This window comes from Miniopterus natalensis, chromosome 6, assembly GCF_054644295.1.
Source record: "Miniopterus natalensis isolate mMinNat1 chromosome 6, mMinNat1.hap1, whole genome shotgun sequence".
NCBI lineage: Eukaryota > Metazoa > Chordata > Mammalia > Chiroptera > Miniopteridae > Miniopterus > Miniopterus natalensis.
The window spans coordinates 64,143,033-64,166,099 of record NC_142086.1 but is presented as its reverse complement, the minus strand read 5'-3'; the positions used below and the strand labels follow the sequence as shown (position 1 = coordinate 64,166,099).

General features: G+C 39.0%; 1 protein-coding gene across 5 annotated transcripts in view; it reads left to right on the top strand.

Annotated features, from left to right (window-relative positions):
* Positions 1 to 23,067, top strand: part of FNDC3B (fibronectin type III domain containing 3B) — a 294,875-nt gene that overhangs the window by 218,131 nt on the left and 53,677 nt on the right. For all 5 annotated transcript variants that reach the window (XM_087818325.1, XM_087818324.1, XM_087818322.1 and 2 more), the window contains 4 exons: positions 158 to 309; positions 3,597 to 3,656; positions 11,913 to 12,051; positions 15,308 to 15,361. In XM_087818325.1, the coding sequence (XP_087674451.1) occupies positions 158 to 309; positions 3,597 to 3,656; positions 11,913 to 12,051; positions 15,308 to 15,361 (405 nt within the window). The remainder of the gene's footprint in view (positions 1 to 157; positions 310 to 3,596; positions 3,657 to 11,912; positions 12,052 to 15,307; positions 15,362 to 23,067) is intronic.

Genomic DNA, 23,067 nt, shown 5'->3' with positions numbered 1-23,067 from the left:
GCTTTTGTTTGCTGTCATTCAAATAAAATTGTTTACCTTGAATTAAATCTGAGTGAGTTTGATGCCACTACTAATAATCACAAAAATGTTATTGAAAGTAGTGTTTGATTTCTGTGAAATGGATATGAATACTTTTGTCCATGTTTTTCTTCCTCAGGTTTCTAATATTCAGGCAAGAACAGTTGTGTTGTCCTGGGCTCCCCCTGTTGGACTCTCATGCGGACCCCACAGTGGCCTTTCCTTCCCCTACAGTTATGAGGTTGCCTTATCAGACAAAGGACGAGATGGAAAATACAAGATAATTTACAGGTGGTGTATATTTTCATGTACTTCTCTGCTGCTAAATAGTGAAACTGTAGTCATTAAGGAAAATAGAAAACAAAGGAAAATTTAAAGGCTTTGCAGTTAGTTTTCCCTTTAAATTGCCCATTTTAAGAATTAGTGATAATTAGAATGTCAAGAGTTAATTTTGTCTAGAGTAATTAATCAGAAATGACTATTATAGAGCCATTTGGTGTTGGTGAACTATATTGTTTCATTTTGTTAGTTTGTCATAATAGAATTAATGAAAATTTTCCATTAATGTCTATCAAGGAAAAACATGAGCATGACTTTTAGTTTTTATATACATTATGCACTCATACAATTACCCCTTTTTAGACATAGATCTTTCAGTAGTCTTATTTTTTAAAATTCTACAATGTATGGGTCCTGGCTGGTTTTACTCAGTGGTTAGAGCATCAGCCCGCGGACTGAAGGGTCCTGGGTTCGATTTTGGACAAGGGCACATACCTCAGTTGCGGGCTCGATCCCCAGCCCCAGTTGGGGTGTGTTCAGGAGGCAACCAATCGATGTCTCTCTCTCTCTCTTTCTCCCCTTTCTACTCTCTGAAAAGCAATGGAAAAAATATCCTCAGGTGAGGATTTTTTTTTAAATTCTACAATATGATTTCATGGTCATATGAAACAAGAACTTTACTATAATTCTTATCCTCCTCAATAGTTTTCCAAACTGTAGTAAAAATTACTTTAAAGCATTTTATGCCAAGGCTTTCTTAAATGCTTAAACATTTAGCACACAGAATAAGGGATTATTTTCTGTCCTATGGACTGCGCGGTATTAACCATTCAAATGGTTTATAGCCATGTTCTAAATGCGATAAAAATAGTTTTTAGGGTCAAGTCTTTTCTCCTTTGTAATTGCGGGGACTGGTCACGTTTGCAGAGCAGGAAATCAGAGTCCATCTTATTTTAACTACTTGTCTGAGTGCCCTCCCTGCGTGTCCCCTGGAATGACTGGATGCCAGGGTAACATGGCCACACAAACTCCACTTGCTGGGGTCTCTCCAGTTCCACTGCAGCATCAGTGCTGCAGACTTTGTGTCTCCAGGCCCTGTTCCTAATTCTTAACTTACTCCAGAGGCATGTCTTCTTCTGGACCAAGAAAAGGGGAGGGGATAGGGAAGGAAGCCCTGTAGCCACTCACTCCTCTAGCTGCCCTGCTCCTGTTGTCTCTTCCTGGAACTCCTACAGGAATTTCCTTGGAACGCCCAGCATCCACTCTTGCTCCCCTACAACCTAGCCTCCAAAGTGCAGAAAATATAAGTCAGACCGTATCCTTGCCCTGTGGAGAACACGTCAGTGATTCCTCACTGTACTGAAAATTAAATCCTAACTCTTTCTCTGGCTCACAACAGTTTGGTTCTGTTTTGAAAAGTCAGAATTGGTAGAGACCTTAAAGAAATACAGAGCCACGTTTCCCCAGACCCACCAAGAAACAAGTAGATATTGTCTATCAATGCCAGATAACTGTTGCCAGCAGGAGCTAGAGCCTCAGGCACCCAGAAGAACGAGGCAGGTAATGTGAGAGAAGCAGAGGTTGGGAATGAGGTGAACAGGAGAGCTCCTGTCCCCACCTAAAATAGGTTGTTGCCAGAAGGGAATGCAGGCCTAGATTTGCTGGTTCTTTAAATTTTTTTCCCCAAGAAATACTGAAAATCTGAATTGTTATGTAAACTTTCCTAATGTTAAACTAATTCAGCAAATTAAAAAAAAAAAAAAAAAACTTTAAAAATACTGTACAGGTCAAACAATATTGCTTAAGCAAGGTGTGGAGATTGGCCTCCAGTTTACAACGTTAAAAAAGTATTCTTATTGGAATAATTTAAAACTTAGCAAACATAAAGAGATCAAGAAATATATGTATGTCCTTTACGCAGATTCTCCTGCTATTATATAGCCACAGTGCAGTTAACAACTTCGTAAATTTACACTGATACAATTCTTTTGTCAATTGATCATGCATACTCTAGTTTTATCAGTTGATCTAAATAATGTCTGATTTTGCATTTGTGTCCCCTGTAGGACAGGATCCTGTCTAGGGTCCAATACTGCGTATATCTTTAGCCTTCTTTAAGTTGGAACAGTTCCACAGTATGTCTTTTGTTTTATGACAGACATTTTTAAAGAATACAGTTGTGCCTTCCACATCCCCCTCACCTTTCAAAAAATTTTAATGGAACATCCCTTATTTTATGTTGTTTCCTCATGATTGAGTTTCCGTTGCAACTTCTGATAATACAGGGTGTCTCCTAAAAACATGTATACACACTTCAGATAATTATAAACGCAGTAGTTGTACTTCAATTGCATTTTCAAACTTCCAGTAGCATATTAGGATGTGTCCCCCCCCCCCCCCCCCAAAATGTATACACACCTTACTAGCAGATAACTTTCTTAATTTTCACTCGTTTTCAGGTTTAACTGATTTAAAATAATGGGTGAAACCAGACTAAGCTTTGAACAAAGAAAATTTATCCACTAGACTTTTTTATGGGAATACATAAAAGATAAAGTTTGAGGTACAAAACCGGCAACAGTCGACAAATTGAGGGCACACAAATACCAAACGAAATGATTCTTGATGTTTGCGATTCCATTGTTTCTCATTATCAGCAGTGCCTGGAGCAGGATGGTCATCAGTTTAAAAACAGGCGTTAACAAAAAAATTATTCTTTTAAATTTTGACAGTGAACTATATGTTAATAAACACTGACTTTATAATCACTCAAAGTGTGTATACATTTTGAGAGGCACCCTATATTAATGGTTTTATTTTATCTAAGAGCTATTTAGTGGTATTGATCTGTGAGGGAAGCAGATTGAGATTTCTTCAGGATAGCTGAGAAGTTGTGAGGTAGTTGGGGTTCCTGCTAAGGTGAATCTGGGAGCTGCCTTAGGTTGACAGATGGTACAGTTATTTACATTTGCATTCATCTTGTCTGTCTTAATTTGCTTGCTTACTTCTCTACTTATTTTTATGTATTTACTTTGAAGAAGTGATAAGACCTTTTGGAATTTTATTAGTAAGTTTAACTTGCCATTTTCCATGTTTCAGATGACATCATTAAAAGGAATCTCGTTTTCTAGTTCAGAAAGATAGTAATACCAAATAGGAAAGTTTATTTCTGGTTTATGGCAGAATCAGACATACTAGTTCTTGAATCATTATTGGCACATGACAATGAAACCCAAATCCAAAACCTGTTTTACTTTTGAAGCTAATATCATTGACTAATGAATGATTTTTCTTTGCAGTGGAGAAGAATTAGAATGTAACCTGAAAGATCTTAGACCAGCAACCGATTATCATGTGAGGTGAGTTGGGATATGAGAGCTGAACTGTATTAGAGAATTCAAATTGCTAAAATCAATCATGTGCCCCTATTTAAAAGTTTGTGGTTAGGGGTACCCGCCTAACTGTAAGTTGCAACATCTTGGCTCAGTATCTGTCTTCCATTCATTCTCGAGTACACTTCTGTTCTGCCATCGAGCATCGTGGCTGGGAGTACACAGAAGTGCTTTTGGCAACAAAAAGTAGGTGATACATTGAACACAATTTTCAAAATTATTTTATAAAAGTATATTTTATATAGTCTTCTAAAACCCATTGGACTGTGTGGTTTAATGTATAATATTTTCTTTCTATCAAACAAATGAATCTTTTACTATTATAGACTATAAGTATAAACCATATGTTTAACCCATGTGACTAAATAAGTCCTTCCCAGGTTACAAAAACACCTTTAGATCTTTGGTTTTTAAATAAGACAAGTAATGCAAATATCAAATTATCTCTATCAAGAATTAACCTGATTTAGCAAAACAGTGAACCTGTGTAGTCTGATATATAGCCTGTAATCTTACTGTGATGTTTCTGGAATCTCTACTGTGACTACTCTGGAAGGTGGGGCTATCTAATCTTACGAAGAAACCCAGCCAACTATAGACATGGAAAGTGTTTTCTGGATTTTGACTGAGTTCATCTGATTATTTAAACATATATCCATACACCCATTTGCAAATAAGCAGACTTCTGAATATGATCCATAAACATTTTTAAAAATTTAATTTTAATTAAAAATTTTATTCTGCTTATTTTTTAAGGTGACTGGAAATTGTAATTTTATCTAATAGAATACACAACATTCTCTTTTCTTCACTTATATACATATATATAATGATTGTGTAATTAAATTGCAAGCATTAAGCACACATCCTTTATTATACTTTCCAAAGGTTAATTCATACCACATGTTCCTTGGTGGTGGAGTGGAGGCAGGGTAGCCTAACGGGAAAAACATATATTAATTATTAGGAGGCTTGAGTTCCAATGTGGTTTTGTCATGAATTGACTGTTTTAACTTTGGTCAACCACAGAATTTCTATATCACAATTTTCTCAATAAGAAAGATACAGAAGTAGGGCTACACTCCGGTTATAATATCTTATTAGCTGCACAAGTGTTTAAAACTAAGTTTAAAGGAATAGCAAGGTGTTTTAAATTCAGTCATAAAGTGTACTTCTGCTTAGCTGTTGTAGTATTTAGATGAACTCCTTTGCAACCATCTCTTCCTGTTTAAATCAAAACTTTTGGGTTTTGAATCAGTTAGCGGTAGCCCAAACATATTGAACTTTTCACTTAGTCTGTACAAACAAAAAGATCTGTGTAACTTGTGAATGTGGAATAATAAAAGAAATAGTTGAATCATTCTGTCAAATGGTCGACTTAACAATGGACCAGAAAATGGAACACGGATAGGGAGCCATGTAAATGTGCTCCATTAGTCATTGTGGGTAACATATGTTTCCTACTTCTCCATCTTTTAACAGTTTATTGTTATTGCTTTACTAAAGGTTTACTTTATTAATTTCCTGCTCATTCATGAGCTGACAGTATCTTTTTAAACAAATTTAAATGTCATAAAGAGTTGGCCCTTTATTTACTATCCTGTCTGTTTCCCTTCATTTCTATTTAACCACTTTTATTGAAGCTAAGCCTTGAACAATTGCTCATCATTTTTATTTTTTTTATTTTTACTGCCATGTCTTTTGAATACCTTGAACTTCTGGGCAAATAAAAGGAATAATTAATGGATCCCCTGAAAGGAATAGAAGCATGAGGTGGTTACTATCTAGAGGCCTTGGATCTAGATTCTCTCCTGACACATCTGGGCCTCCCGCACTGTGACATATATGACACCTGCATGATACCACACAGGCAGCCTGAGGCACCACCAACTATTATTTGGTCTAGCGCTCTGCCTGCCAGAGACAGAAAATCTGTGACCTCTTTTAGTATTTCAAAAAATTATCTCCTAAGAAAAATGTCTGCAGTCCAAATTCTCTTGTCTTGCCTAATCCACAGTCCATATAGATCATTCATTCTCTTTCCTTAAACAGTCTTTCATTTTTCAAGCTAGAGGAGAGTCTTAACACGTCCAACTCAGATTTAGCTTCCTCTGCCTTGAATTGCTTTGGCAAGGCAGCATGATAAGAGAATGGGCAGAGCTTGGAATTTGGTGTTAATGGCTTGGTCACTTAGTAAAGGTGTGTGCTTAGCAAGCCATTTACATATCTGTGGCCTTGTTTTCTCATTCATAAAGTGAAGATGATACCAGCCTCAGAAAGATGGTATGAGAGCAAATGACATGTATGCAAATCTATCATAAACCTGTAAAGTGTATAAATGTGGTTTTTGTTTGTTGTGTTTTTCCAACCTTGCAGGTTTCCTATACTGAAAAGAAAAGGGACTTCATGATGCAGGTTCTTTGAACCTGTGTATAGTTTGACTGTATCACCCACTATTTCATTGGGATAAAGATATGCCATACATGGTACTGACAAAAAGAAGCAAAATGTCTTTTTATGGTGCAGTTCAGTTAACATTCTCAAAGTTTTAGTTCCAAGAGTATAAACTTTTATCAAACACAGTAGCTTCAAATACAGTTTTAAATTTCATTGTCTCCTGTAAGGTCTCAAAAGGCTATGTAGAAATAAATTCCTTACTAAATATCCATAACAGAAGCTACAAAAGAATTCCATTCCATTACTGTTCAGCTGCAAAAATGAGCAATTATATTCGTTGCTATTTTTATTTGTTTATACATTACCAATTTAGAAAGTATTTCCCTGGTGGATGTCTGTGAAGCCAGTGATGGAAATGGACACATTTATTTTAGCAGCACCAAACCTCCTACATTTTCTTCCAGTTTTTAATATTGCACGTTTTGATGAAGGCATGCAGAAGTCTTCATTCGCATCACTCTTATGTAGAATGAAAGGTTGCTCTCTCCCATCATCCACTGAAGTCTCCCACGGGGCTCTGTTCTGATACCTCCTGTTGCCTTGGGTGTTGATAGCCTGATTGCGTCCCCTTCACACCGGCTCCTCGGTATCTTTATGTAATGCTCTCTCTCATCTTCACCTTTCCCTCCCACATGTTAGCGTTGTCTGAGTTTACTAATCACATATGTAAACGTTTTATAAGCAGCAGTCTCAGTCGTGGCGTCCTGTCAGGTGCTGGACATCAGTTTCTAGGCAAGAACGGCTCTTCACTTCTTCCTGCCATCTCACTGTTACTGCGAATAAGTTTTTAAGAGACCAGTGGCATCCTTGAGACAGTGCTGCAAGTCAGGTGGCTGTGGCTGTTTAGATTCGCACTTGCCATACCATTTAGGCCAAATCTCACATGGAAAATTATATCCTGAGACATTTCAGGTTTTAAAGATTTTTTCTTTCTCTTTTGCTCTGAATTTTTGTGCATCATTGCTTACACCCCTGTTCAGCCATTATTTGTTTTGTTGTTTTCTCCTGGTGATTGAGCACAATTTTAGGTGTTGGGTCTTGGATTAGATTTTTATTAAATTCACCACTTTTATATTTGTTACCCAGTTCTTACACAGATTGCTCTTTTTTGGTTTAATGTTTGAATGTTTAAAAGGAATCAATTTTTAATAGTCAAAGTTTATTTATTCAGTGCTTTCATATAGGGCATTGCATTATGTATTATATAAAACCACCAATTTGAAATCTCATGTGAGTGCACGAGATAGATTATGTGTTGAGGAGGAGTGAGAAAAAGCCAGTGCATATGTACATACATATATACACAAATAAACTTTATTTTTATAAGACTTACACAGGAATATGTAAGTTTCTATACAGAAACATTTATATATTCACTTATTTATACAAATAAATATTTATATATATAAAAGGAAAAGCATATTTCCCTTTTAATCAGTAGTTTTATAGTTAATACTGGCATTGAAATAACCATTTTACTGTGGGAGTCAAGAATTTATGTTTTTATCAATGATAGGATAATCAGGAATTTGAGTGATGGAGTGGATAGCAATTTCATGATGAAATTTAAAGCAGTTTTCCAGTCATTGGCATAAACAATTTGGCAAAGAAGTTGCCCAGAGATGATATCATGTAATAACATTTCCCAGAAAAATTATGTGAGGAAACACTTCCAAAAATATGGTTGAGCAGCTCAGTGCAGAGTTATGCAATACATGTTATTGACCAGCAACTGTGGCTCCTAGTATGTTACAGATGTTCTGGCAGATGCTGGAAGGAAATTTCGGAAATTCTTGCAGCACCTGTTTCATAAACATTTAGTCAGTATTTAAACTGAAACCAATGTAAAAAACCTAACACAAGACCAATTATATTGTTAGAAAAATGTGTTTTTCTTTGCTGGGATAAACTCAAAAGGAACTGAACTGTTGGCTGACTTATTGTGCCTCACGGACTTTCCTTTCACATGATGCTGTTTAGAGAGAATACATCACCATCATGTGAAAACGTGATTGCAACATTCTTGAAAATATAGCAATATTTCCAGAGAATTTTCTTTCATGTAAAAGTTTTTGGTAAAACTCATTAGTTGCTATCTATTTACTGAACAGGTTTTTTTTTTTGTTTTTGGGTTTTTTTTATATCTTTATTGATTTCAGAGAGAGGAAAGGAGAGGGAGAGAGATAGAAACATCAATGATGAGTCATTGATCGAGCCCGAAACTGGGCATGTGCCCTGACCAGGAATCGAACCCCGATCACCTGGATTCTAGGTCCACGCTCAACAGCTGAGCCACGCCCGGCCGGGCTGAACAGTTTTAAATGACCAATATAATCATGATACTTAAATATTATGTCAAATTTTAGGTACCGTATGCAGCACATTTATATGGCCATATACAGTGGATTTTGTTTCCTTTGTGGGCAAATATTGGCTGCTAAATTAAACTAACTATAACATACTTTGAGTTTAAAGATAAGGGAAATAACTCCATGTTGCCCATAGGGCTGTCCGTCTTCACCTACCTCAGATTTTTACTTCTGCCAACAGGTTCTTCTGTCTTGGTTCATCCCACCCTGGCTGTCAGGAGCTCCCATCACTCATGTTTCTCTGGCCTAATAAGTATGGATTTCTGCCTCCAAGAATCCCATTAAAAGGAAAGGACAAATTTGACTGAGGCCACCTCTCCCCAGATAACTGTGTACAGTTGGGTAGTACTTTGCAGGTCTTTCCCCACCTCCTTTTCCTCTGCTCTATTATCTGGATGGATCTTTGGTGCCAGCTGTTTTTGTGAACATTTTGGAACTGTCCTACAATAGTACGATTCCCAAATGCCTAGTGATTGCAAACTGAAATTCCTACTGGGAACCTAAGTGAGTAAAGTAGACTGGGTAAAAGGCAGCTAAAAAGCTGTGTTAGTGCTGAGGAGACAGTAGGGAGTGGTGAGTTCTCTGAACTGGACAGCATCTGCCCATCTTAATGAAGTGGGGCTCTCAGCTTTATTTAATTACTACCATGCAGATATGCAGCTCAGTGTTGCTAGAACCTCTAGCTTTTAAGAGAAGCCAGAGTATTTTTTTCTCAAATGGGAGATCTCCAAGATTTTTTTCAGTGTTGGCTCAATTTTTAACTTTTTATTCCAGAAAATTTTAGATACAGTAAAACTATAATAAATTGTCATATACCCATCACCCAACTTCTTATTTTCTTGGTATCCTCATTTCCCCCTTTCTGCCCACACAGTTATTTTGGAATATAGTCTAGACATCATATTATTTCACCTGTAAAACCATATTACTTTTTTCACACACCTATTCAAAACAAAAATGATGAATTTCTTAATGTCTTTAAAATCCAGAAACTGTTCTCATTTCTTCAGCTGTCTTAAAAATGAAGATTTTGGTTTTTTAGTTTGTTGTGATTGGAATTTAAACATGATGTATATATTCCGTTTGGCTGATGTCTTGCAAATTTCTTTTACTCTATAGGTTTTCCCTCCATTTCTCTTTTTTTTTTTCCTTTCCTTCCTTTGCAATTTTTTTGTTGGAATAAATTTTTTTCTTGGTCCTATAGAATTTTCTGCAGTGTGCAGTAGGCTGATTGTATCCCTGTAGTGTTGCTGCATATGTTCTCTCTGTGTTTCCTATAAGTGGTGACGAGGCTTCATCAGATACAGGTTTGGTTTTTCTGGCAAGGATTTCATAGATGGTGGCATGATCTTTCATTAGGAATGCATAATGTCTACTTGTCTCTTTTGTGATGATCATCACCTATATCCTTTCATTCATAGGTGGCTCTAATACTTAAAAACACTATTTTGCATCACCCATCCCTATATCTTGGGTCAAATGTAACCTATAAGCCATTCTGATCTATTAAAGTTCAGGCTGGAACCCCTCCCTTGTCTGGAACATTCTATGATTCTCTTTAAGTAATTCCCTGTGAGCCTGACCTGGTACTTGGAAATGATCCTGCCAATTCTACCATTCAGTTTTATATTATCCTGTGTCTACTTATAGTGAGTGCAGAAGAAGAGCATTTCTTTCATTGAGTTAGGTGGAGAGCATCCTAATGATAAGCATTCTTTGTTTGGATCAATGTTGTGGTGTCTATTCTCCCATAAGGCAATTAAGTCAAATATCTAGTAAATATGTATTTTACCTTTTAGGATTTTACTACAGGGTGGGGCAAAGTAGGTTTACCGTTGTGAGTATGCAAGACACAGAGTTTATTCTAGTATTATTATTTATTATTATATTATTTTCCATACAAACAACGGTAAACCTACGTTTGCCCCACCCTCTATATCTTTTAGTACTTTTGACTTGGATGGTCTCTATAAATCTTTTGTGATGGACTTTGAGTAAAAAGGACTTTGCAAATCACACACCTAATTAGGACCCATTTTCCATAATGTTGTTATCTTTAGCTGTTGTTCATTGGGTAGAGTGACGGAAAATGGATTTTGGGTGTTTAGAGAAACATTGATTGCAGGATGAGTGAGCACAGCAGGCAATACAATGTAGCAGTTGCTCTTCCACAACTGAGTATAGTTGATCCAACTTTCTAGTTGCATAGCGTTGGGAAATTTACTTTACCTTTCTAGTCTGAGATTTCTTGTCTTTCGTGGGAACTCATAAAAGGTTGTTATAAGAATTAAGAGCTTGATAAGTATTTTTCAACTTCCAATGGTTAATCTTTTCATCTTTTATAGGCAGCAAAGAGTTATTTGTTGTCTTTTTCAAAGAATATGTTTTCAAATTTTTTAAATGCTCAATTTGAAAAAATGGAGCCCTGGCTGCAGCTCAGTTGTTTGGAGCATGTCCTGTACACCAAAAGATTGTGGGTTCAATCCCCTGTCGGGGTGCCTACGGAGGGCAACCTATCAGTGTTTCTTTTACTTTGATGTTTCTCTCTCCCCCCCTTCCTCTTTTTCCAAAAATCAATAAAAACATATCCTCTGGTGAAGATTTTAAAAAATGGAAAAGTAGAAAGGAGGATGGTAAAAATCAACGTAATCCCATTTTATGCTGTTTGAAAGGAGTACATTATGTGTTTTTTCAGAAGATGCCGGGCACAGACATTCAGTGTTGAGCCAGGTGTTTTAATGTGCAGGTGTACATCTTAATCTTCTGGCCAGGTGCAGGAGTTAAATCTTCACATGGGTAAACTGCACCTCAACATTGTTTTTGTTGAATTAGAGAGAGATGCAGTCATCACCAGGAACCATGTTTCTGTGTATGAAATGTCCTTATTTCTATCTAAATATGTGCAGTTATTCAAAGATGTCCCTGTTGTTTGTACTTATGCGCTGCCTCTCCAACCTCTAGACTCTCATCACTGCTTCTTGTCTTTTTCACCAACTCTTTACTTTTAGCTTTTTCCAGACAAAGTCAACTGGAGATTGACTTGTTGGTTTTTAAAATGTATATTTGGAGACCTTTCTGGCGATTAAGGATATTTTCTTATTTAGTATAGTCTTTTTCAGTCAGTAGACTTTGCACTCTTAAATGGGAGTGGTTGGTTCTTTCCATTAGCAGAAGGAGAGAACACACTGAAGCATGTTCTCTGCTGGGGTGATTATCCTCTGGAAATGCTGACCCTGGTTAGGGCAGGACAAGACCACCAGATAAGAATAAGGTCATGGTGTGTACCACATACGAAATTGTTTCTCTGTGGAAAGGCCTGGAAGAAAGCTTAGATAACAACTCTGGTCTTCTGTGATGGGCCAGTGCCACTGACTGTACTTGTCTGTTTTGTTTTCAGGGTATATGCCATGTACAATTCGGTAAAGGGATCCTGCTCTGAGCCAGTTAGCTTCACCACCCACAGCTGCGCACCCGAGTGCCCCTTCCCACCAAAGCTGGCACACAGGAGCAAGAGTTCGCTAACCTTGCAGTGGAAGGTGGGTAGCTCAAAGTGTCAGGAAAAGTCTGAAGTCTGTAGCCATTTGAAACATTTCTTTAGCACTGTTCCAGTTTGGTGATGGTGTTTGGTTTTCTCCATAGAAACTACATGAAATAAATTATTATGATATCAAAAGTTGCCAAGTCTATAAAACGGGGTGGGTGAGGGGACTGCAAAACCCAGCTTTATCTCTATTTGCAAGGGAATTTGGTAAACTTCTTAGGATCATGAACAATACATTATAAGTGATATAAAACACGATACTTAAATTTCATCATTTTCTAGTGGTTTTCCTCACTTTCTGATTCATTTCAACAGACATTTGAAGACTTTAGTAAAAAGTTTTTGTAAAGATTTATAGAGAATGTGGGTTCACGGCTCTGTTGGCTTCTTTTAGTGGTGATTCTGAAATGTTTACTGTTTAAAACTACCTAGGATGTTTAGGATTCTAAACTACATTCATGAAGATTTCATTAATTTTTACTTATTGGGCCTTAAATCCATCAGTATTACTAATTATTTTTAAAAATCCGAATTGTCAGTTCTCATGAAATACAATTTACTGGCTACAAATAATTCTTGCCAAAGAGAGGTCCTTAACCAGTTTCATGAGCTTATTAGTCAGTCATACTTTTGTGTTTCCAAGAAAATAGTAGATTATGTTATTAATCTCTATAGTAATTATTTCTGTATATGGATATTTTAAAATATAATTTAAATGTAAAATTTGTAGAAGTAGAGATAATACAGATTTACAGTGTTTGGGGAGAACACTAACACTGAAAGAAATGAAATGGATAGTGAGATCCATTATTGGTGAAGAAATATTTTGTCTTTTTGTTGCTATACCAGAGGGTAACATTTATCTAGGAAGCTGATAAAAGCAATTGAGAGCAGTGGTCAGCAACAAAGCACGGGCTTCTCTAAACCCTTCTCCTGTGGGCAGCTGCATTCTCATTGCCAGTGACCAACACTGAGTGTGTTATTTGGACAGAGGCAAAGTTTAAACTGGCTCAGAATCTGAACTATTGTATTTTCCTTCCTGGCTTCCAGGGATAATCCAGGTCAGTGATTCCCCACCTTTTCAGAGTCTTAACACCCAATCGGTCATCTTTATTTAATTTCTTGGAGCATATACATCCATTTTTAAATGTGCTCTACATTTACACATATACATATATAAATATATCTTTAAGGAAAGAATTAAAATTCATTTTTGGGGAAAAGATAAGAAATCTTAAAGAATACCAGAGGGATCCCAGGGTCTCACCTAAAGTTGGGAATCACTGATACATACTCTGCTTAAAACCTGGATGCAGTTCAGGTAGACTAGCAACGTGAGGAAAAAGCTTTCCTATTAGGAAGAGAGTGTTTCACCTTTTTTTTGTCCCTTTATTTAATTGTGTCAGAAACAACCTCCTGTTCCTTTCAGTCATGTGCAAACATGAAAGTTCTGAAGTTAGTTCAGTTTTTACTTAAATGTTCTTAAAACAGATTTCCTGATCACGATGTTTGGCTGGGGGCCCAAGGACAGGGGACAGTGCTCTGGCTGCCTACCTGCCCTTAAATCCACAGACACTGGGAGGGCTCAGGATCTTCTGATGTCTTCTTGTCAGTCAGCCACAGGAGACAGGGTGGAACAAAACCCAAGTCAGGGTTCCCACCCTCAAGGATTTAGGGGCTCCAGTGGGGGAGGCTATCATAAAAGAAACTACTAAAAACACTACTTCCCCAAAGGCTTATGAGCCATTATAAATGCAATTCTTTAAAACTTTAATTTCATCAGTTATTTCGAACTTTAAATGTAATCCTTTCCACAAAAGCCTCAAACTGCAGTTCAATAGAACATACAGCCCTCACGTGAAATCTGGGTTTGGGGACTCAGAGATTATGACTCAAAAGGAGGAAGGATAGAAAGGTGAGGGAGAAGTGTTTCTTTATCAGTTTAACTAATGTTTACTGAGCCCCTGATGATGTTTTATTAACAATAATAAAGCAACAGCTGCTATTTACTGAGTGCTTCCTATAAGACCAAGTAGTTTACTAGTTGATTTACATATATTCCCCCAACTACTTATCACACACATCCATTCTTGGAACAAGAAATTAAACATTGATATTAAGCAGCTAACATAAGACCACAGGTGACAAACAGCAGAGCTGGGCTTCAAATAAGCTCTGGTGGCCAGGCTGCCTTTTGCTAGAGGCAGGACACTGCAGTTTATGGGGCTCCTGTTCTTTCCTGGGGAGGAGCCAGGCCTAGATGCATTTTTACAATGGGGACATGGTCCTTTTCAGTTGTCTCCCCCACTACTTAGTTTCTCTCTCTCTCTCTGCCCTCTCCCTCCCATCTCTCATCTCTCTTACTCTCTCATTTCTTTCCACCTCTCCTCTCTTCTCTCTCTCCTCTCTCCTCCCTCTCCCTCCTTCCCTCCATCTCTTGCATCTCTCTTATCCCTCCTCCCTCCCTCCCCCCCCCCCGCCTCCCTCCCCTACTATCCTCCTCTACTACCCTGGTGCTGTGAAGGGACCCCAAAGCTGCACTCTCCTCTGACAGGTCTAATCCTGCACAATACTCTTTTCTCCAAAGTTCTTTGCTCCCCTTCCCATTGTCCAAAGCCTGTTTTCTCAGTGAAGCAGACCTCAGCATGCTTTTAAGAGGAAAGCAAATGACCAAACTTCTTTTTGCTAACTTATAAAGGTCTAATAGTCTCTGGTAATCTAGTCAGAGGATCCCATTTTTGTTTAAGAAGGGGGCAAATTTTAATACCACAGAATGGCTTTCTAATTTTAAGCACTTAAAAAAAAAACACCTGTGTGGGAGAAGTTAGGAAAATATAGATTCCGACTCTGAACCCAGCTGGGTCAGCTCTGTCCCGCCAGGCCCTAAGCAGTGCCTGTTTCTTAGCTGCCGTATTTCTCCTCTACTCTTGAACTTAAAGTTGCCTCCTCAAAGTTGTATCCTCAGAGGAAACAGAGTACCACGTGGGTGTAAAAGGTAGAGGTGGTAGGGAAGGCAGCTTTGGCTATTCGTGGAAATGACTTATTAATAGTGGGGAGACTTTCTCTCCAGTTGAATTACATTAAAATTGGTTTGTGATCATGTTTGACCAAGGAAATACAGGAGCTATCCAGGGTTATAGAATAGCACTAGCATAAACATTGTATTTGAACCAGGTGGGTAGCTCATTACTTATGTCTGTGAACTTATGTCTGTGAACTTTCTCTAATCTCTTATTATTGTTATTTTTTAGGCACCAATTGACAATGGTTCAAAAATCACCAACTACCTTTTGGAATGGGATGAGGTAAGCATATTTTCATCTTCATCTAAAGCACCGTTTAAAAAATAAAATTCCTGGACAAATACCATTTTATTTTTTTATTCTTTTTTAAGATTTGCTAAACACAGAAAAAAGAATGTAAGTCGAGAAAAATTAAAGACAATGGTTATTGACTGAAAAATGAAGGATTGAAGTAGTGTAAAGAATTGTGCATTAAAACACATTTTCTTGCTTATTTGCAAGAAATGCTAATGAAAGAAAAGACAGATTCCCCAGTGTCTAGCCATTCATTAATTAGTATTAAAAATTGATTGCTTTGTCATCTTGACTGAATTTGAATGCCCTTTGTGCACTTTGGTGTTTGTTGCACAGTTGGGTGCTCTCTGTGGGAGAGTGGAGCAGTACCTGGAGGTCTCACTACCCGTGTGTGATACCCTGTGGGGCAGAACATCCTGTAGCAAGTACACCCCCTTTGCTGTTTCTGTCACCAGAGGCCCTTGGAATGGTATTCATGGTGGAGTCTCCTTACGTTGAGGCCACTCCAGACTGAATGGTGACCAAGTGCATTTCTGATCTTGCTAAGCTATAAACAGAATCTCAGGCAGGAAACACTTAATGTAGCAGACTTTCATTTCTGAAAAGCAGCTGTACTTTTTGTAGCTGTAGATCTTAATTCTATTCAGTCATTTACCCTTGCTTTAGTCTATTTTTCTGTGGTTGAGCAAACAGACTAAGGATTTTAAGAATAGAAAGTCAAGTTACTTAGTCTTTGTGACTTAAATTCAGGGGGATTGAAAGATTTAGAACACAGGCTTAGGCTTAGGCAAAAGTAATTTGTCAAGTATGGAAAAAATATTTTAACCAGATATAAAATGAAAATCAGATGACATTCTCATGGTGAAATTTTGATGTGAAAAGGGGGCCCTTCATCACTCTCTGCAGAAGCATATTTTCCCATCTGGGTTGCATCTGAGCAGCTAGAGTCGCAAGTTACCAAAGACAAGGATCTTTTGTTCTTAGGATCTTCGTGAATAGTTCCTGTGTACAGATTGGTGAAATCTCAGACGTAACTGTTACGTTTTACAGATTGGGTGGATTTCACTTTAAGGGGGTTTGATTGGAAGGTGAAACCACCTCTATGGCCCTTGTGGAAAGAGGTTTTTATAGGCAGTCAGGAAAGTTGGAAAGGAACCTGGCTGACCTGTGAGTATGTAGTTAACACCTCCCCATCTTCCCTTCCTCCTGAGGATGAGTGGGAGTGGAATCGATGTCTGTTATAAGTGTGTTGCTGTGCTGCACTGACCTGATGCTTTTTCTCATATTTTGAGGTTTTATATTGTTAGAGTTTACCAGTAAAGAGGAGGCGTGCGTGCGTGCGTGCGTGCGTGTGTGTGTCCCTCCTCTGTGTGTCAGAGGAGTTGAGTACTTAAATGGGAAACCTCCAAGGAAACCCCTGGTGCTGCAGGAAACAGTAATGGTGACTCAGTTGTCGGCTTCCTCCCTTTTGAATCTGGATTGGAAGTGCCCTGGCATGATGCTGGGAGGATAAGCTGCAGCCTCAGATGAAGTGGAGAAACTATTTCTGATGACCGTTTATAATCGATAGGACCCACTATGGACTAGTGACCACAAAATACTAAGTGGTTTGTTTTCAGCCTTCCCCGTGTCTTTCCCGCACTGTTCTCCTTCCCTCTTTTTCTTATTTCCACCTTAATTCTTCTGCCTTTCCTCTTTTTCCTCTCCCACCATGTAATGCCTGCCAGTGAGCTTCATTGGAGATTCAGGTTAATTGACTCTCACTTTACATAGGCCTTTTGCCAACACAGGAATCCTTTACATTCTATGGCATAATCACCTTCTAGAAAAATTCTGGACCCCAAACTCTGTAAAGTACCTCTAGGAAACAGAATAATTGAAAGAACACCGTGATGAGGAGATGTGGATTCTGTTCCAAGTTTTAATCCAGTCACTAGACTTCTCTGGTCCCCAGTGAGCCCATCAGTTTATGTACACTTATATCATTTATGCTGTCTCAAACCTGGTTAGTAGAATTGCCCCTCTTGACAGAATATTTTGGGGTCCCTTTCACTGTTGCTTGGCCTATTTATTAACCTTTTCAGCATTTATGGAGCATATCTCTTGGTTCATATACATGACATATGAATACTGTTCACTGTTGTATTAGGGATCTATGATGTTGGAAAGATAATGTCCCTATTCTGATAGCTGGGAAAGCTAATGCCATGCTATCTTCCTATATTTTTGAATAGCTATAAAGAAACAAACTTAGCCTTGTGCTTCTCAAATTGTTTCATCCATTAGCTTCTTTGCTTTATGTTATATCTCCTCCTTTCCAGTCTCCCTGAAACAATTAAAAAGTGGTACCATTGGGTTTCCTGGCAATGAGAATATAAGCTATGGTAACCAGTCTATTCCTGCCCATCCTGTCATTTCAAAAGTCAAGTTTCTGACAAGGCAGATTGACAGTCTGTGTTTCTAAAATTCTCAGCTAAGTTGGGAATCAGCAGGTCTCTGAAGGCAGGTGTGGCCCTAATGAGGAACAGAAACAGAAACGTTATAGCCCAGGAGACAGCTGATACACCACCTCCCCTAAATCCATTGCCATTAATGTCACGTCACTGTTCTGTAGAATTCACTTGAAATCACTCACTGAGAGTTCTTCAAGAGGGTTAGCTGCCTACTTTTCTCTATTAATAATTGTAACTAGGCAATCCTGTAGTTTTTAAGCCAATGTGGGAAGTAACTGTGAGTGTGAGATGGTAATGAGCAACTAAAAATGGAATGCACAGGTGTCCTTAGCTTTTCAGCCATGGCATCAGTTTCAGTTTCCCCCTGAAACAGATCAGTTTTCATAACTTGGAAAGGTGTGGCCTTTGGGTTGGCCACGTCCCACGTAGTGCTGACTCGGATGAGTTGTGGTGTTGAGCCTTGGAGCCTGCTGTCTAGCCTTAAAGTTTTGTAGATCTTAGCCACTGTTTGCTGCTCCGGGAGACTCCCTGTTATGAGCAGCAAAGCAGGCCATTTTCAAGGTAGTTTTCTACTTGACTATTGGAAGAGTCATCGTTGTGTTTCTGTTTCTTTCTGCTCAAAATATGCCTCTGCCCCATGCTTAATCTACACGTCATCCTTGCTCTGAAGGCTGGCCGGAAGCAGGTATGAAACCTTGTGATGGTTTCTTCCTTCTCCTAGATTGGAATGTTACACCTAGTGCTGATTTAAAAGACAAACAACAGAAACTCTTATGAACTGTTTTAATTTAATCCAGAATTGTGAATAGGAGAAAAGCTTCTTACTGTTTTAGCAGCAGAACAATGCTTAGATGCTAGATTTCTCATGGAAATTGTGCTTACAGCTCACCATCTATGGGCCACCCTGAGCTAATCCCGTTGACCTGCCCCATCCCCTCCTTCCAAGAGAACTTTGCCCCTCTGTTGCTTCTCTGCTGGATGACACAGTAGAGGTGGGGGTTTTTCCCTAGAAGGAGCTAAGAGGGAAGGATTGAGGATATAGATGCCTCTGGTGTAGGGATGGGCTTTTATGAAAAAGAATTATCAACCTCTGCATAAATTTACACATAAATGCCTGCCTAGTCAGTCTGTTTTAAGGGATGGTGATCTGGCTTTTTCCTTAAAAACTTGAGTAAAGGGGCAAACTTCATGGTCAAAAGGGAACGTTTTTTCCATTTTAGAAAACATAAATTCCTTAAAGGAAGTATTTATGGAAACTTGTGAGTTCTACTCTTAGACATTGTATTAAATTGTGCCATGCAGAAATACTAACTGGTGCTATTGCAGCTGTTTACTCAGCAAATGCTGGTCTCCTACGATCTTGCTGTGAATCTGTGGCATGGATTCACATCAGTGAGATGCATCAATGACATGGTGTTCACCTAAAGAGACATGGATTAGTAGTCTCTGTTTTGTCTCTTACTAGTCAAGCAAGTAACTTAAACCCCCAAGCCTCAGTTTCTCCACTTCAAAAATTATGTCATTAATCTCAGAGGTGGGTTAAGATTAAATGAAATCCAGTGTAATGATTTTTTCATGTCACCTAAGCACAAGTTAAGACCTGGGGTAAAAAAAAGTCAACGATTAGGACTGAATGAAAGGAATGTGACATTCTTCTGTTGGGAACTTAAACAGGAACCCTGAGATTAGTGTCTCTGGTTTGCACTAAACAAAAACGGACGTCAGTGCTATATATAGATATTCATTGGCCATTAGCATAGTTTCTGGGCATGACACACAGGGAACATACAAAAGAATCAGAAAAATAGCTTTGTGGGAATGTGCTACTGGAGTTCCCAAGAATCCTCCTCACATGTGTCTCAGCTAGCCCAAAAAGGAATTTCACATCTGGCTCTCCTGGTGACTTAATAAGCCAACACAGCTATAAAACACAGCAGACTAAGAATAAAATAAATACTAAGGAAATCAAGGATGTATAATCTGAAATAGAGCAGAAAAGGCCAGCAGCAGGTAGAGCCCATTCGCTCACGGGGGACCACCAGCAAGCCAGGTGGTGCTCAGCAATCCTGCTGCAGGCAGGCCCCAGACTGTCACTTCTTGGGCATCTAGTTCAGAAGGAACCAACTTAGCTCATTTTAGCAATTGAGCTGGCCCCATAGGAGGTACTTGATAACTAGTTTATTAATCAGATAACTTTAATGTAGGTATTGACTGTTAGTACTGATAATCTTTCAGAACATTTTTCGCCCACGTGAATTGGCACATGGCTTTTCAGGTTAGACAACAGCTGTCCTTGGAAGAGACAGAGTGACACTGATCTCACAAAGGGGTTGAGAAGAGAGTGCCTGAGGGGACCATGCATTGACACTGTCTGAAGCACCACACTGCCTTAGGTTGAATATCATGTTGGTCCCGTGGAGAAAACTGGGAAGGCCTGTGCCCATTCCTCACCCCATTTCCAGTGTCTGGCTGAAATGTTGAGAAGGTGCTACTTGCCCAGGCCCATGGTCATTCTCAGGAAATGCCCTTGTGGAGGTTGGAGGGTAGGGGTCTCAGGTTGTTTGGCTCTCTGTCCATCAGAAACCATCTTTCGCACAAGTGCCTGAAGCCGAATCAGTGACTGGCAGAGTGACGGTATCTTGCCACATTACAGACCTTCACTGCCATGACCAGGAGTGCTTTCGGAGAGCCAGGAGAATGGCTTCCTCCCCTGGAGCTCTGTTGAAGGAAACGAGGCCAGGGCAGATTGAATAACTCAGAGAGGACCATAGGTACCAAAGGCGGAGGTGAGCCTAAAGGAGCCTTCTCTCTTAGGGACCTCAGCCCCAGCCACCTGCACACCTAAAGCAGATACTCTCCCTGCTCTTTACCATTTGTCACATGTGTGCGAGATGAAGTTATGTGTTTGGGCAGCAGAATACGTGGGGAGCTTCCGGCTGAGGCTACGTTACGAATACCCATCTTGGTCCTTGTGTTTGTCGTGCTTGTTCGTTGCTAGCTGGGAGACAGCGGCCTTGGGCTTTGGTCTGGTGGATGGACTGAGCCCATTCAGTTCTCAGTTCACGTGTGACTAGTACAGGATGCCTGTCCCAAACCACCACCTTGCTCCTCTCCTTTCCCTTCACTGGGGCAGTCTCAACATGTTGATCTTAAAGCAGTGACCTCGATGGACCACCATATACGGAGAGATATATAGGGAAATTATGTTTGTTTGTTTTAAGTTAGAGGATCTGGTCATCCTTGCCTATTTCAGGTAGCCAAGCCTCTCTCACTAATAGAAAAGCTAGTGTGCTAGGGGATAAAATGAATGCAGTATTTATTTAGAAGCCTGCAACCACAAACTATCCCACCCCCTACTCTTACCTTTGAAAGTTCCTCTGTGCCAGAGTACTCAGTAAAATGAAAGAGGCATCACTGAGGGGAGAGTGAGGTTTGGCACAGGGAACTTTTGAATCCACCCAGATGGGGAGTGTCTCCGCCTCCCTCTTATGAACCCCTTCTTATATATGGTTATGCTGCACATACATGCTCTTTTATTTCCCAAGCCAACATTTATCTTTGATGTTGCCTAGGGTTGGCCAGTGCTAGAACAACTTCTAAATATAGACGTACTAGCAGACTAAATCTCCGAGCCTGGCAGTTGTTCAGTTGGCTAGTAAACCTTATTTTTTATTTGATTTATCTTTGCCATTTCTGACAGGTTGAACTATGCCTGTTACAAAGAGTGCCCCGCCCAGAATCACTCAGCCCATGTCTGGATCCAGCAGCCATAGACCACAGCACAAAACAACTGATAATCAAATTCATGTAACTTACTTAGCAGACAGTTATCAAACCTGGTTAAGAGCAGATTGAGAAGGCAGCAGGCGTGGCTGTGAAAGAACCTGTAAGAGAAGGAGGTCAATGGAAAGAAAACATCAGGAAGAGTAGAAGTGACGTGACCAGAGGGAGCCTGTTCACCATCGATTCTGGCACCCTTGTGTTGGCCACTCTCATTTTCTTGTGACAGAAAGAGGAACAGGAAGGATCATTTCCACACTGTTAATTTGAAGTAAATTGAAAATATCAGCCAACTTCATCTATTAGTGCCAGTTTTGGAAATACCAGCTTCCAGGGTCACTAGTGCCAGGGTAATTGGAAATGTTAGCCAGAGCAACCACATTCCCCACAGTCTAGAGAATTACTCCTGGCAGGAAAACACTAGCCTGAATTAATTGGAGCATATGTGAGTTATATGTTAGAACTGGCCATGGATGTGTTAATTCCTTAACAGGAAGACAACCCATTCAGTTGATTCGTTTTCCTAAGTATTGAGGACAGCTTTATAAAGATACATAAGTTAATAAAAAAGAAAACTGACTTGAAAAAAATTGTTTTCAGTTTTTTGGTTACATAGTTTCACAAATTAACAGTTACTTTTAAACATTTTTAACTTTAAAAATTAGTTGCAAATGAATCAAGTTCTTTTTATATATTTAGGTACCAGTTTTCAAATAGACATATACCCACTTATAACTTGATTTCTCCCCTGGAACTTTTTTCCATTATGTGTTTATAAATAGATACCAAAGAGAGGTTACAGGTAGAAGCCCTTTGAAAAGTTTTTTAATTTGTTCACTCCTGTAGCTTTGAGTTAGGCCATATCTAAACCATCCTCAAAGGACTGTTGCATGTCTGTATTTTAAAATGTCTCCACAGTTCTCTATAACTTTTGGCGATAACATTACGAAAAATCTTAATTCAGTCTAAAATGTAACTCTGTAAGGTAAAGTAACCTGATTGCCTTTGATTAATGGTACTGGTTTACCTTTATCATTGAAGAATATGCTTACATTTTTACCTTCTACAAAAATAATTTTTAAAATCTCTTCAGAGAGGCCTTACTTTTTGTGGGATGTTTTTTGGGGGAAAGGCATGTACTAAGTTGCATGTGGAAAATAGCAGCCTTTATTCAGGCACACGTTAAACACGTGTATACTTGCATGAACACCTCCGCTCCCTTGCCTCCTCGGTATTTGTAGTGCAGGAGGAAATTATAAAAGTTTACTGAAAAACTTCATACTGTAAACATATATAGACATCAAAATAGAAGAGTGTAATTAATATTGCATAACAAATTACCCCAAACTTACTGGCTTAATGCAGCCACTTTCTTATGTTCCTAAGGGGGTGGGGGGATTTGGACAGGACACTGGGGGAATGTCCTGTCTGGGTTCCACAATTGCTGGAGCTTCAGCTGGG